Consider the following 16,293-nt stretch of genomic DNA (forward strand, 5'->3'; position numbering starts at 1 on the left):
TATGCTCGTGAGGCAGCTCACAGAGGAAAAGTACAAACCCTTGGCCGGTGTATACATAGTTGCCGGTGTGTGTAGTCATGAATGATGTGCATTGCTTCTGCTCTGGACAACGTGCTAGGTTAGAGCCTATTAAATAGTAGAGTACAGTCCACTGGGCTCCTGAACTGACTCCTGGGGCTATGAGGATCTCTCTCAGTTTCAGTACAACAAGAAAATCTTAGAGGCCCATCTTCGAAAGAGGATAATCCAGAGACTCGCATAATAAAATACAGACACATTCTCCACTCTCGCGATGACCGAACATCCTTGGAGTCCAGGGCACATCTTATTTCGCAGTGTGCGTCTCCTAATACTTTATGACACAGACTTTAGAAAGGGATTCACATTAGTATCTCACTAAAGCTATAAGTAGGTGTCACTCTCAGATGATTCACATGCCAGTTCCTGTAGAATGACAGGAAAGCTACCATCTGAGAATACGTGCATATTAAATCTATTTATTCCCATCAGCAGCTGTCTAAATCAGCAAGCGGGCAGCATACCCTTTGATTTGATGATCCTTAATTGGTACGCCCTGCACTGTTTTATTACTGATTACTCTGTCATAAAGGATGATGACCCTGACATAACTTTGAACATCGTAAGACAATTTACTCAATTTGAAGTGTTCTCTCTCTCTCTCTCTCTCTAGAATCCTCATTCTAAGATTAGGACAAAACATTGCAAATATTTTATCCCACTTAGGAGAGTCCATTAATTTGAATTTTAACACCTAGTGAGACTGGGCCAGCGGAGAATAACTGTGTGTGTGTGTCCACATGTGCACGTGTCATAGAAAGAGCCTTTGCGCCTTCGACATTGCCAACACTTTTGAAAACCTGCTTCAAAGAAACTGTTTTTGAAAGTTTGCAGATTTTATTCCTTTTATAGTTCGGAAATTTGGTGTAAAAATCATCTGTACAAGTACCTTGCTTCTTACACGCACCCACCCAAGCAAAACACCACACTTCAGCCGGGAGCATTATTTATACGAAGACGTTCCAAAACAGTGAAATAATATTTTTCCTGCGTGAAGTCAGCCCTGAAATATCTGCATTCGAGGGAAAAGGTGCTCTGAGATAAACCAAATTTGGTGAAGTCAGCAGTGCTGAAAAGTGCCATTATAAGCGACAGAGCTTTGAACAGACAGTGGGTAGAACACTGTTTGGTAGTTTCCTCCTGTTTAGAATTTCACGCCTGGCTGTGGACCACATCTACATAATGGGAATAACAGGGGACACGGGGGTGGGGTGGGGGGGCAGCACGCTGCGGATGCTGGCGCCTGCGCGCCTGTGGGTGTGGAGGACTATTGTTCGCCATGTGATACAGGAGCTTGGTGGCAGTCTTTGCACATGGCGTGATTTGTTACATTGGACCACACACGTAAACATGTTAGTAACCCATGTCTCCTTTAGATTTTTACTTCTTTTTAAAAAAAGGTTTTTATTGATTTTAGAGGGAGAGGAAGGTGGGGGTTGATGAGAGAGAGAGAGAGAGAGAGAGAGAGAGAGAGGGAGAGAGAGACAGATCTGCTGTTTCCTGCACGGGCACGCCCTACTGGGGATAGAGCCCACATGGCGGGCATGTGCCCTGACCAGGAATCTAACTGGTGACAGGATGATCCTCAACCAACTGAGCCACGCCGGCCAGGGCTAGATTTTTACTTCTTGTTTGGATTCAATGAATGACATAAGCAAAATCACATTTAGTGATTTAGTCTAGGACTCCCTAGACCAGGGGTGGGCAAACTTTTTGACTGGAGGGCCACAATGGGTTCTTAAACTGGACCGGAGGGCCGGAACAGAAGCATGGATGGAGTGTTTGTGTGAACTAATATAAATTCAAAGTAAACATCATTACATAAAAGGGTACGGTCTTTTTTTTTTTTTTTTTTAGTTTTATTCATTTCAAACGGGCCGGATCCGGCCCGCGGGCCGTAGTTTGCCCACGGCTGCCCTAGACTAATAAGAAAATCAGATCTATTTCAGCACTCTGATTCGGGAATGAAACTATCGGGAGGTAGTTCTGAACATTAATAAGCAAAAATTATAACACATATTTTTTAGACTAAATGAATATTTGGGCCTTTGGCATTTTGATACAATGAACTTGGTTCTGACAACTAGTGAACTGGTCACTGAGCAGAACTGATAAGTCTAGTGGCAGGAAACCATAAAAATGATATACTGATTAGGTCACTATCAATGAGTAGAATTTCTCATCTGTCATCACTATTTTTGTGTTTTCATAAAATTTGACATTTAAGAAAAACGTGTAGAATTAAGACATATAAATAAGTATGTATAATGTACTGGGGTCTTTCTTTTGCTAGTTTTCTTGACGACATCAGGGAAAATGAGGAACAACAGTGAACAGTCCTTTGAACTCACCTCTGATAAACTAATTTATTTTGGAAAAGCCAATAAATGGCTCCTTTCAAAGGTGAGTCAGAGAGAGAGAATTTTTCTTTCTTCGTGGTGAGAGTGCTCAGATGTTGGGCAGCTGTATTGGGGCACTAAGCCCTCGTGAGCCCTTTTCATGAGCTCAGACTGGTTCTACAGTCATCTGTCCACTTTCTGTGTTTTCCACGGTTGATGTCTGTACATGGTATTTGGTCTACTCATTTCAGCTGACGAAAAAACTGGAGGTGAATTTAAATGTTAGAGGGTGCTATGTTGAGTTTTCAATAAGTACTTTACATTTTCTTAAATCCTTCACAGTAGAAATGGACTTTCCTGGAACGCTTTTTTGTTGTTGTTATAATTGTTATTTTTATTTTGGCAAACTATGTGTCCTGTCATCAGTCATAATTCAGACTTCCCTGAATAAAAAAGTGACATCTCATTATTAAGACATCATCGACATCATTATTAATACGTCCACTTCTATGACAATTCAATCTCTTTGTGACAGAAACATCGATATTACTTTCTCTTTATCACAGGGAAAATTTAAACTTCACCGATTCCACTACACACACCCACACTAAACAACTGGGAAGTACTTCGGGAGGCAACAGTGCCTAGTGCTTAAGAGTATGGGCTCGGGAATGGTTCACGTGGGTTGGGTTCTGGTTCCGTTACCTCCTAGCGGAGCCTGGGTTCCCTCACTGGAGTTTTTAGTAACTCCCACCTGCCAAGGTTGCCGGGAGCATTCAGGAAGATAATGTCAGCAGGGGAATTCTGCTGTGTGCCTCAGCACATAGTAAACACTCAATAAATATCAGGTACCATTAATTCATCGTGTCAACGAAAGAAGTTTAAAAAGTTGCAGACTCATGAAGTAGCTGGTGTCTTTTAGGAGACTCTGAAGCCAGGAAGGAAGCTGGCTTTAAGCAAAGGAGCGTGGCACTGCCAGTGATGGCCTCCCTGAGCCATGAGGTGCGCTCTGCCCCAATCAGGCCGGGGGTACCCCCTTTGCTGCGCCTCCTCAAGGTACCCTCCCTTTCATGGGAACCCTGATTACATGAACGAGCTAGTGCCCACAGTGGGGACACCTCCCCTTTTGTGGGGGAAGTTTTCTCATTCCCTCTCTCACAGAACCCCCTGCTGGTACTTTATGCACTATTCCCAATCAGAGCGTGATTCGGCTTGGGCGGGGACTAAAGAACCATCGCGAGGTGAAGGGATGGGGAAGTGCGGATCGGCGGTTATTAAAAAAAGGCCCAGTATAAGGGGAATATAGGCAATAACACTGTCATAACGAGGCACGGGGCCAGGTGGAAATATCAGGGGAACGCTGTGTAAAGTATGTGACTGTCTGACCACTAGGAAACTAATGCAAAAGAATACTGAATGTAAACGGTAACTGAAAAATTAAAAACAAAACTTTAATTAAAGAAAGGAACATGTCACGACTTGTTCTTACATCATTTGTGTCCCCTCCTCAGTAATCCTATTTGGGCAGGGCACGCTAATACTTGCTAAGGACGTGTACATATCTGTGTCAATATTCATTCAATCTGCCCCCGGACTTAGAAATACAAGTCACTTTCACAGTAACTGCTTTCGAACTCAGGCATCAACACAGCACACTTTACATGCGTAGTTCTGTCCCTACATTGCCATCCTGCTGAAAATGTTCATTCTGGAATGGACTGAGCAGAAGCGATGGGATACAAATGGCTAACTTTTGTAGCGGAAGGGTGTGTGTGTGTGTGTGTGTGTGTGTGTGTGTGAGAGAGAGAGATCATTCCTAAATCCAGGAGGAAACCCGCACTCCACTCAGAGACTTTTCTTGGTAATGCCAGTACGTGCAGCCAGGACTGCCCATCCAGGCTGTTACCAGGCACCCACACACACCACAGTTCAGGGAGAACGCACCAGGCAGGAAGGAGTTAGGGGCTGTGCAGCAGCCCCCGAGATAGAGGGCAGGAAGGAGTTAGGGGCTGTGCAGTGGCCCCCGAGATAGTTTCCTCTTTGCTTTGATGGCAGCGGCCGGGTGAGTTCCCCTTGGGCACGCCGATGCATTGGGATGGATCACTCCCAGGCCCAGTCACCACTACAGGGACTCGTGGGAAAAGCCAGGAGTTGGGAGTGTCTGTAAAAAGCACTACTTTACACTTCCTTGTTCACGTGGGGACTAATTAATGAATACCTAATGCCATCAGTGCACAATTAGATCACTTATGTTTAACCACATGCTTTCCATGCATACATCTATAAATATTAATTCTGGAAAGAATGATCACCATTCGGCACCATAACAATTAAACAGCTGTAACCTGTCTCCCGAGTTAAGTGATGGAGCTGCAGGCGAGCTCTGCAAGCAGATGGTCTTACCCACCCAGGCTTCATGTTAAAGACTTGAAAAAAAAACAAGAAAAGAGGTGTTGACAAATCAGAAGAAGTAGGCATAGTTTTTATGCAAATCGGCCCATTTGCAATGTAGATTACCCTGAAAACTAATTTGGTGGATAGGAAAAAAAACAACACTAGGCTCCATTGTTAAAGGAAGACACTGTATTACATTGGGGTATGGTAGATTCCCCACCAACATAATTATTTCCTAATTTCATTCAACCAACAGGGCTTAATGGAAAAGCAGCTGGTAAAGGACTCGTGTTTATGGACCTCCTCTGACTGCTCCTTAATTTATCCAAGCCACATGTCTGTTAAACCCCAGAAATAGTAGCCAGATTCCAGACAGCTGTTCCCCAGCTCACAGAGGCGCTCAGAGGAGAGGGAGGGTCAATGACCCCCTCGTGAGGAGGGGCAACAAAGAGACTGGCTCTTCTCATTCTCAATCGGAGCAGAGAGGATGTTAAATGTGAACGGGCAGAGGAGCCGTAGCTTTTGCATGGACTAACACCATAACCAAATTGTATTTCCAAAACAGGAAGGGGGGGGGGAATTGTTTTAAGATGAAAAGAGGCAATTTTCAACTTCATGTTCAAGAAAAAAACAGAGATCTACTCCACCATTGAGAGGATACTAATGTGCCTGTGGGAAGCAATCATCATAGTCCTTGAAACTGTGGGCGCATTTCCTCCCCCTGACATGGAACCCCATGCAGAGTCCTGCCTTTTCCTTTACCCCACGAGGGGAACAGGGATTTCTGCATGTGATGAACACGGCTTAACATGCACACGAACACTGCACTAGGTCTCAGCTGCCTGGCCCGAGTTTTGGGAAGAATGTGACCTATTCATAGGCTGGCACTAGGCACACCCGGTCTCTCCCTGGCTAACACTGTCAAGTAGCCGACAGCATACTGGCACCCGGTTCACTCCCACATGCCTGGCGCCCGAACTTCTCAATCAAGGCTTCTTCCGCTGAGCGTGGGGGGATGGAGAGGAGTGATTTTCATCGTTAGCTCTGGTTAGGCTGTGTGTCCAGTCAATTGAGCTTGAACACCTCCTACATTCTGGATTTTGGTGGAAATTAAGATCGTAGGTGGTTTTTAAAAGATGCAAATCAATGAGGCGTTCCACAGCGAAAAAGATACTGGATAGTATAACAGTAAAGGCACACAACGGCGGACTTTTAATAAGACAATATAATACAGATTTGACATGTAATGTAACTGCCTTTTATTGAAATATCATGCCTTTCCATAAGTTTTTTTTTTAAATTTAAACGGACTGCAGCTGAGAAAGGAGGTTTAAGGAAGCAGAAGGGAAAGCCCAGGCACAATCTGTCATGGCAGTTAACATTTTAATTCCCATGGACAGTTACAAACACCTCCTTGGGATAATACAGTGCATGAACTGCTTCCCTAAGACACGGGGCACCTACATAGCACATTCTTCTGAGAAGCTGAGACTCGCTAGAAAATGACTAAGTTCGTGGGTTTAGCAGAAAACTGCCAAACCCAGGACTAGAAAGACAGGACGCAGGTTTATGCAGCCTAAAGAAATGAGGAATTTTACAGTAACACCCAAGTGATCACAAAACAAAGCCAATAGCCAGCGCTGCCTTCTATCCTTCTCCCATCTGAGAAAAATGACAGGGGCGCTCACCTCCATGTTGTTCGGAACACAGCTGCCTCGGAAGCCAGTGGGCCTTGCAGTCAGCTGAGGAGAAATCAACTTAATGTATAGCAATGACTGGGGCCACGTTATGCCACAGAGGAGACCGGAGAGAAACCTGTCCGCTCACAGCCATCACCGCATAGAACTCATTCTCATGGGACAGCGCAGTGGATGTCTCCTAAAGACTCAAAATTCTCCTCCTCCCCGGTGACCTGGCAATCAACTCAATGGAAAGATACCCGTTACACCCAGATGTACTCACCCACAAAACAGCTGCCTGCACTCAGATCTGAGTTTAGAAGTCCTAAAGAAATGCCCCTTTTCTAAAGCACAGAACACATGGAACATTTCCCAAAGCAATACAACCGCCACTGAAATTTACCTTAGCAACACGCGGGGGTGATTTCAAACCCTCGCTGAGCTTCGGCTGCTGCCAGGGCGGGAAGCCTTTTCATAGTGTAACTAAGCCACCTGAAGTACTCGTTGGGTCCACAACATTGGTTAGCTACCTGTGATGTCCTCGAGTGGCATATCAGGAGTTCAGGCTGTCTTTGCCGGCATCAGTACTTCATGTTCCCATGACTCGGGATGCACTGGGATGCGTGACGGGCGTGGCCTCCCACGCGAGGAGCTCACCTCTGTGGTACTATTATAGGCTTGTGCCCCCCAATTACAGGAATTCCGATGAATCCCTCAAAAACATTCACCACACGGAGGAAATGATAAGCGTGTAAGTCCCATAATCAAGTCTGTTTCTGGCAGGAGAAAACGGCTTCCCTCAGGAATTTTACTCCCTGTGTGATGACAGGGAGGATTTTCTGCAGGTTAACTTGTTTCTGCACATTTCTGATGTGCTCTCTCCTCCACCAGCCACCTACTTCGTGAGCGGCTCCACAGGGCACCGGCAGAGCCTCACAGAACCTCTGCCCCTTGCACGCACTCGGCCGGTCAGCGGTGGCAGGAACATCCCTCGTGGCCAGGCCAGCATAGACAGCCGGCCGTGACTTCCCACCTCACACTCACATCCAGTTACCTCGGAACTAAATGCACCCCCAGCTCCGTCTCCTCAGTGCATCCTCCAAGTGCCCGTCACCCCAGAGCACCCCAGCCCAAGGGAAGTGTGAGGGAAAGAAACTCGAGTGGGAAGGGACAAGGCCTTCACTGATGTGCAGGGTCTCCATTAACACAGGACTGCATCACCCCCGGTCCCCCCGCGAGACCTGAGCAGGGGCCGGTGCCGCGAGGAGCCTGGAGCCAAGCTTCGCCAGGTTCAGTGAACACCCCCAAGCCTGCAGGAACCAGGCAGGGGGCGCTAGAGACCCCTTTCCTATGGACTGAGTCACACTGCCAGAGGGGAGGTCCCATGTCCCCCAGGGGGCCCCTGGCAGGTGTAAACGCCACCCTATGTCCACTTGGTAAGGGGAACCATAGAGCTCGAATGAAAATGCAAAAAAGACAAATTTAGAATGTCCCTGTTCTATATCATTATGAATACGATCGCCAATTTAGGAACATCACAAAAGTTACAAAAAATATTGATTTTGTAATCCAAGTGAAACTTTTATCAGAATGTCTCCCCCCCGCCCCAAACCCCCAAATTGTCACTCACTTTTTAAATTTAACAATTAAAAGACGACCCTTTCACCATTTTCCTGAGAAAAAGAACAACAGACCGGAGTGTTCCCCTGGTATAGTTTTGATCGTTCTCTTACCCCCTATTGTTCAGTAGGAAACTCCCCAACTGTGTGTATTTCATTTTCAACCGCTAATGGCAGCATCGCAAAGCCCAGAGCAACCCGTATTGAATGGAGGTGTGCTGAGTGCTGCGCGTCTAAGTTTCCTCTGAACACACAAAGCGTGTCTTTGTGATCATTAATGATCTTGTTTCCCAGTGTACTAAAGAATTAGAATAAAAACAAATAGCTAGTCTTTTGTAGCTTAAAGGAATTAGGATTTCCCCTAGGCCAAATTTCCATTTGAATTGCCTGAAAGAACATGGAAATCAATGTAGCTCAATAAGCAACTCTGTGTTTGAGGCATTCGCAGGAGGAAATACCACAACAGAACAGACTGCACCTTGCTCATCACCAGGATTTTAAACAGCAGCACCTCTCCAACCCTGACCGGAACACACAGGGTGGGCAGAAGTGGGCTGACAGTGGTGAGTACGCAAAAGTTTCTTCTTGTATCACTTATTAATTATTGTATTATTTTCTATACAAACAACGGTAATCCTACTTTTGTCCACCCCTGTATGATTTATGAGAAGAAAATATGAACACCCTAATAAAAATATCAGGAACCTTGCCCAGCTGGCTCAGTGGCTGAGCATTGACCTATGAACCAGGTGGTCACAGTTTGATTCCTGGCCAGAGCATATGCCCGGGTTGTGGCTCCCCCATAGGGGCTGTGCAGGAGGAAGCTGATCAATGATTCTCTCTCATCATTGATGTTTTTCTCTTTCCCTCTTCCTTCCTCTCTGAAACCAATAAAAACATATATAAAAAATAAAACATCAGGACCCAATCCTTTCCGATAGATGGTGTGTTCAGGGAATACTCTAAATTCATAACCTGTTTTGGCATCAAAATCCCTACGGTTTCATGAAAAGCGTAAACAGCTACGAAGACAGGAAGATGACCGATGACGAATATCCTTTGCTTTCTATTGGGAACGTCGGTGTGCTTCTAACTGTTTAACTTCTTCTTCATCTCTCTTTCAATTAAGCTCCCTGGTTGTATTCAATGAGCTGGCACATCATATGGAATGAGAAAAAAAAGCCTGGCTGGTTTATGAGTATTCTCTCACAAAGTGGCAGCTCCTTCCAGCCAGATGCCTGCGTGTTGAAATAGAGGAAACGCACAGCGCAGTGACCGTCCGGAATGAGGACACACTCGGGTCCCTGGGTTGTCTAATCAGTGCCCCTTGAAGGCCACCTGGCACTGGCCCCTCAGGGTCACAGTGGCAGGTACCCAGGCATGTCTAGGGCAGCGGTCGCCAATCTTTCGGACCTCACAGACCACCAGTTGGCGACCACTGGTCCAGGGGACCACCAGTGAGACCTTTGCCTGTCCAAGCTGGAGCAATACTTCTCATCGTATTAAAGAGCGACAGCAATGCTTTAAAGGTTCTCTACATCTTCAAAAGGGTCCGCTTCCAGGATTTATGCTGAAATAACGCAGGCCCTTTATTTCCACGTTGTTACTTACAGGGACTACAAAAGCAGCAAAATAAAATGAAACAGTAGAAATGGAATTGTTAAGGACCGCAGCAAGACATGTTACCTCATCACAACGATCCTGCTTGTCGCCAGACACAGAACAGTTGTTCCTGAACAGCGCAACGTGAGAAACGAGCCACGTGACACTGCCACGGTCAGTGAGAACAACAGTGGGGCTTAGTAACTGCTGGGTGGCAAGTTAAACCTGCCTGTTAACTTTATAGTTCGCTTCCTGGTTTTCTCGGCTAGATACGCACGCGTCTGTTGCTTTCCTGGGATACATACAGTCAACAGGCAACTTTTCTCCAGCTGGAATCGATTCACTGCTGCCCGGGTAGGGAGGGGGTGGGGTCATAACATACAAACATGATCAGAGCCCTTTCCCGCCCTCCGCTGGTACGCGGGCATTCTGGGACTTGACATGGGTCTGTGTGGTCACAGGGGTATTGCCCGGTCCCCTGTGCGTCCACAGGAAGATACACAAACTGTGGTTGTCAACTTTTCTCCACCTAATGTTGTTCACATGAACAACAGGCGGTCACTGCCCTACGCGGCCTCTCCAAGAGCAGTGGAGGGGGATGCTGCATGAAATCGTGGGATGAGCACCCATGGGTGCTGTGAATCTCGTGTCCCCAGGGCTGGGCAGTGAGCTCATCTGTGACAATGAGACCCCAGGGATGCCTCTCAGGTGGGAGGGAACCTTTGAGTGTGCAGGCTGCCCCTGGCTGCCATCTGGGGCCCTGGCTGCCATCTGGGGGGCTGGCTGTTCCCTCCCCTATGAGGCTCATTTGTCCAACCGAAGCCCCAAACACCTGCTCTCCTGCGGAGCCTCGGGAATGTCGGTGGTTTGCTTGTGGCCCACAAGGCTGCCTATTTGAGCAGCTCCATCAAAACCTTGCACCCTGAGTCTCCAAGGGGCTTCCCTGGGCAGAACCATGGCCCGCACTGACGCATGTCACTGCTGGAGAGAGGCATGCTGCGGGGGACCCCTCTGGGGGGACACCTGTGGGTGGGTTTCCCTGACGCCCCTGCTGGCTCCTGTCCCTCTGGTAACTACTACCTGTGAGCAGGGCTACCCCAGCTTGTGAGCCTGGCCAGTGGGCACCACACGGGGGGTGGTAGTGGGCTCATTGAAACAAGTGTCAGGGATGTCAGCAGGATTAGAGAGAACCCCATGACGTTTTACAAAGATACAACCGTGACAGTTTATAGGACATATGTGGTTTCAATGTTCCCATGAAAACTTCCTGGCTAACCAATTCCTGTAAGCAAAAAGAGCGAAGTATGTACTCCTTATGGATACTTTAGAAGAAGAAACCTTTTAAGATAACAAGACTCCCCCGAAAGCTTTATCAAGTTCTACCCTACAGACACAAAATGGTGTGGAGAAACGCCCTACCTCAAGTGTTATGAAATTGTTGCAGGCCTGTGACATTTATAATTAACTAGAGGCCCAGTGCACGAAAATTCGTGCCCTCGGGGCGGGGGGGGGGTGTCCCTCAGCCTGGCCTGCGCCCTCTCGCAGTTCAGGAGCCCTCGAGGGATGTCCACCTGTCGGCTTAGGTCCGCTCCCCAGGGAGCAGGCCTAAGCCGTTAGTCAGACATCCTTAGCGCTGCCACGGAGGCAAGAGAGGCTCCCACCACCACCGCTGTGGTGGCCAGCCATGAGCTGGCTTCTAGCTGAGCAGCGCTCCCCCTGTGGAAGAGCACTGACCACCAAGGGGGCAGCTCCTGCATTGAGCGTCTGCCCCCTGGTGGTCAGTGCGCATCATAGCAACTGGTTGTTCTGCCTTTAGGGTCAATTTGCATATTACCCTTTTATTATATAGGATATTGCACACTTTCACTGAGCTGAGGTAGGCATCGATTACACTGGACCCTTGAATGATGCATGGCTTAGGGTCACCGACCCCCATCCAGCCAAAAACCCACATATAACTCTTGACTCCCTGAAAACTTAAAGCTGTCCCTCAGGCTCCATGGAGGACTCGTTCTGGGACCCTCCGCACATGCCAATCTCTGTAGATGCCCCGCCTGCTTCGAAATGGGGGAGGTGGATGGATGCATTTGGCCCTCTGCATTGCAGACTCCCAACCGTGGGTCAAACACGATGTAGGGATTTATTGAAAAAAATCCACAGGTCAGTCACCCACACAGTTCAAACCCGTGTTGTTCAAGGGCCACTTGTACTTATTTTTGTTGTATTTTTTTTAAAATTAAATGTTTCCATTTTAGTGACTCAAATGGTAAAAGCAAAAAAGGCACCAAATACCCTGAAAATGTGGTACTAGGTATACTAACCAGTGCAAAGATGTGGGACTCTGCAAATCTACAGAAGCCCAAAAGGGAACCCAGACTTTTTCTTAAAATAAAAATATTTTTTTGTTATGCACATGCAATATGGAACACTAAAAGGTAATAGTCAATGAAAGCTTATATACAGGTAAGAAATGAAATCACCTTTACGTGGGTCAATTTTTGTGGCCATCACAAAAAAACAATGGATAAAAATTTCTTATACTTCGCACTCACATCAGTTGTTCTAGAAAGAACTAAACTGCCATTGTAAAATGAGAATGTTACTGAAAAACAATTCCTGTTTAATAAAGATGAGTAAAAATTAATTAGAAGAAATCAGCTTTTTTTTGCAATTAAAAAATGTTAATTAAGTGCATTGGTGTGATGTTGGTTAATAAAATTCTGAAGGTTTCAAGTGTACATTCCCATAATATCATCTGGATATTGCATTGTGTGCTCACCCCCTAAGCCGAATCTCCTTCTATCACCATATAATGTCCCCCTTTACCTTTGACTACTCCCAGCCCCCTTCCCTCTGGTAACCACCACACTGTTGTCTGGACCCCGAATGTGTGTGTGTGTCGTGTTTACTGCTTTTCGGAGTAGAAACCCAGCCAACACTAGCTCTTCCCAGGGCTCAGGGTGTGTGTGTGTGTTTGTCGTGTTTACTGCTTTTCGGAGTAGAAACCCAGCCAACACTAGCTCTTCCCAGGGCTCAGGGGCGCACAGTGGGAGGTGCGCGGGGGCGGGGCAGGGGGTGCAGGGGCGCAGCCTACCGATGGTGCAGTGCTCCCCGTTCCAGCCCTGGCTGCACTCGCACTTGCCGTCCTTGCAGGTCCCGTGCTCCGCGCAGCGAGGGTGGCAGGCTCTCTGATTGCACGCGGGGCCCGTCCAGCCTTCTTCGCAGCGACACGTGCCCCCCATGCAGACCCCGTGTGAGCCGCAGTCCACGGAGCATATTTCTGTAGGGAAAGGGGAGCGGGGCAGGAGAGAAGAGCAGCAGGGAGTGAGACGGGGATGAAGAAGCCGTGTGAAGGTGAAGATCACCATCACTGAACAAAAGTCACAGGATTTATGGACTAAGTAAATGTCAGCGTCAACTACTAAGCATATAAATGGTAGAAGTTCAGTTTTTGTCCATCACTTAATTTTATATGCTGCTGTAATCGTGCATCAAATACACATGACCGTTTTAGAAACCATTTCCTATATTATACATACATGTATATACACATATGCACATGGGCTACTAACGAAACAGAACACATGATTCGTAACCAGAGGAAAATACACACATATGTAACCGAGAGTACCTTTGGGCAGCCCAGAGCACATATACACGTGTGTTACTTTATTACATGAACAGTAAGTCAATGAAGTATGTCAGGGTCTAAGCAGGCGGCTAACAGCGGTTGGGTTTCACCCCTTCAGCAAGAATTGAAAAGGTGTTATTTCTAATCCTAGATTCAAAATTTTAAAATATTCAGAAACATTAATTAAAAAGAATCTATTATAGTATGCACATTAGCTTGCTTCTGAGGCACAGGCATGCTGGCTGAGTGAAAGAAACTGCGTTTTCCCCGTTCAGTAATGCGTATTGTTGACAGATACAAGCTGCCTCGCAGAACCACAGCGGAAAACCAGGCTAATCACATAACTACTGACTGTGCTGGTTCAGAAACAAGGCTTCTAATGACTGGAACTGCTGAACGGAGCACAAGAGACCAAAGGACTTAAAAACTGTAATTGGCCCTGGCCGGTGCTGTTCAATGGTTAGAGTGTCAGCCCGAGCACTGAAGGGTCTCGGATTCGTTTTCAATAAAGGGCGTGTACCTGGGTTGCAGGGTCACTCCCCGTACCTGTTTGGGGCATGTGCAGGAGACAACCAATCCATGTGCCTCTCACATTGATGTTTCTCTCTCTCTCTCTCCCCCTCCCTCCCTTCCACTCTCTCTGAAAAGCAATGGAAAGGCTATCCTCAGGTGAGGATTAACAAAAAATTTGCCCCCCCCCCCCCAAAAAAAAACCCACCCCAGACAAAATGAAAAATAACAACTATAATCATAGGTTAGGTCTTTAAAAAGAATTCAGGTACAGAATTACTTTTCTTTTTCTTAAAAAGCTTTCTTTTATAGGATCCAATTGAGGGAGAGACAGAGACAACGTGGAAGGGCGTTTTATTTTCTACTGTCCACAGAGAAAGTTAAATAAAGTTAACTGTCACTCTTTTCTAAGACTGAAAAACGATCCTTTAGTTTTGACTTTCTTGCAATAAAAATGCTGATCGCCAAAACCCTGACATCATTTCGAACACAGAGAAAATGCACTACCGCACTCTTTTTTGACTAAAAGATGGTGACTGTGTATGCAGTCACAGGGCCCTGTGTTCCCCATTCACTGCCTAAATGACCTTTCTCAGACACGCCCTTCTCTGTCTCAAAGTACTGCAGAATCTCAACACCCTGCACTGGTGCGGGAGGCGGAACACTTCTTACAAACAACAGCCAGGACTAGGAACTGGAAGAGAGCGGGCCGTGTTTTTTACGTGCTGCGTTTCCTCGCTCGTTGGAATTAAATTTTTTATTAAGAGATCTAGATGGTTTGATTAACTTCAGAGGAACAGAACGTCAACCAAGCGCCAGAAGACAGGGGTTTCTTTCCGAGGTCCCGTTTTCCATCCATCGAATCAATGTTTCATTAGGGCCAAGGTGTTTATCAGCGTTTAGCACACTAGCTCTGAGCAAGGTGCGTCGATCTTTGTAATGAACTTATTAATTAGAGTTAATTTAATTGAAGTGGAATTGAAGGGCTAATTAATGGGCAAACTGCTGATGAAGATAGAGGCGAGTTCTATTGCTTTCAAACCCATAAACTTTCTGAGGGAAAGAATTCCTTTCTTCTCTTCTAGCAGCTTAACCAGATGTTTCTTTGGGGGTAAACTCTTGTTGAATTTAGGTGCCTGAAGGTCATTTCCGCAGCAGCAGAAGGGGCAGCTGGGAAAGTGCTTTGCCTTAGGATTCGGTTAGATGTTCAGAATTATTCTGCTAGTTAGCTTTGTCACAAAGGTAAATTAACAGCGTTTTTGTAAGATTTCAGTGGGAACTGTGCAACATGTAGCTGCATTTGAGGCACATGGTTCCAGATATTTTCCCAGGATGTGTATATGTATAGTTGAGACCCTTACTAATAATTCTAAGTGAGTTTTCTGCTTTTTCTTTTTTTGCCACTAATAGAAAAGGTTATTCAATGCTCACTTTCCTCCAAACAGGACTATTCTCATTATTCAGCTCTATGTATTGAGAGTGTTTAATACATGTTAAGTTTCTGCTTTGCACTGAAGACACAGAGACAAATAGGATGAAGTCATTTTGTATAGCGAAAAAATTAGATTTTCTAATAGCAACGTAATTACATCAGCACAACAATTAGTCTAAATATGTAAAATAATGATATGCGATTGTGGCAGCCAATTTATATTTTGATGAACACTTACATCTCTTTTTGCTACTCAAAGCAATATCATTTTATGAAGAAGACTGAATTACCTTTTGAGTTATTTACTACAAATTACAAACAGCCCTTTATCAAATAATTCAGGTAATGTTAAATAACTTTATATGAAACAAAAAAGGGCTATTATGTTATTCCTCTCCTCCTTGTCTGATTGTGGGAAACAAATTGGAAGGATGATATTTCAAACAAGTATTATTTAAAACTAGGATTATCATGCCTGTTTTGCTGATTGAGGCATAAAGGACCCAAACTAATAGTTTTTTTAAAAATATATTTTATTGATTTTTTACAGAGAGGAAGGGAGAGAGATAGAGAGCCAGAAACATCGATGAGAGAGAAACATCGATCAGCTGCCTCCCGCACATCTCCCACTGGGGATGTGCCCGAAACCCAGGCACACGCCCTTGACCGGAATCGAACCCGGGACCCTTCAGTCTGCAGGCTGACGCTCTATCCACTGAGCCAAACCGGTTTTGGCCCAAACTAATAGTTTTACTGTACAAGTGATTTCATCTATAAACTTTAAGTGGATATCTTTGTGGGATGCATTTTTTTTTTGTTTAAAAGCTGGAAATGTAAATAAAAACTCAACAGCAATAACTAAATGCCTATTTTGATTGTTGTAATTATAAAATATATTTTGAAGAACAGAGGGCAGAACAAGTTAGAGTGTTATTTAAAACTAGAGGCCCGGTGCACAAAAATTTGTGCACTCGGGGGGGGGGGGGGGGGGGGGGGACTCCCAGCCCGG

At 45.8% G+C, this 16,293-nt stretch overlaps 1 protein-coding gene across 1 annotated transcript in view; it reads right to left on the minus strand.

The window, feature by feature from the left end:
- TENM3 (teneurin transmembrane protein 3) overlaps positions 1 to 16,293 on the minus strand; it is a 600,673-nt gene that overhangs the window by 83,294 nt on the left and 501,086 nt on the right. Inside the window, exon 16 of the mRNA XM_014531397.1 lies at positions 12,806 to 12,991. Within this exon, the coding sequence (XP_014386883.1) occupies positions 12,806 to 12,991 (186 nt within the window). The remainder of the gene's footprint in view (positions 1 to 12,805; positions 12,992 to 16,293) is intronic.

The sequence above is a fragment of the Myotis brandtii genome, unplaced genomic scaffold (genome assembly GCF_000412655.1).
Source record: "Myotis brandtii unplaced genomic scaffold, ASM41265v1 scaffold802, whole genome shotgun sequence".
Classification (NCBI taxonomy): domain Eukaryota; kingdom Metazoa; phylum Chordata; class Mammalia; order Chiroptera; family Vespertilionidae; genus Myotis; species Myotis brandtii.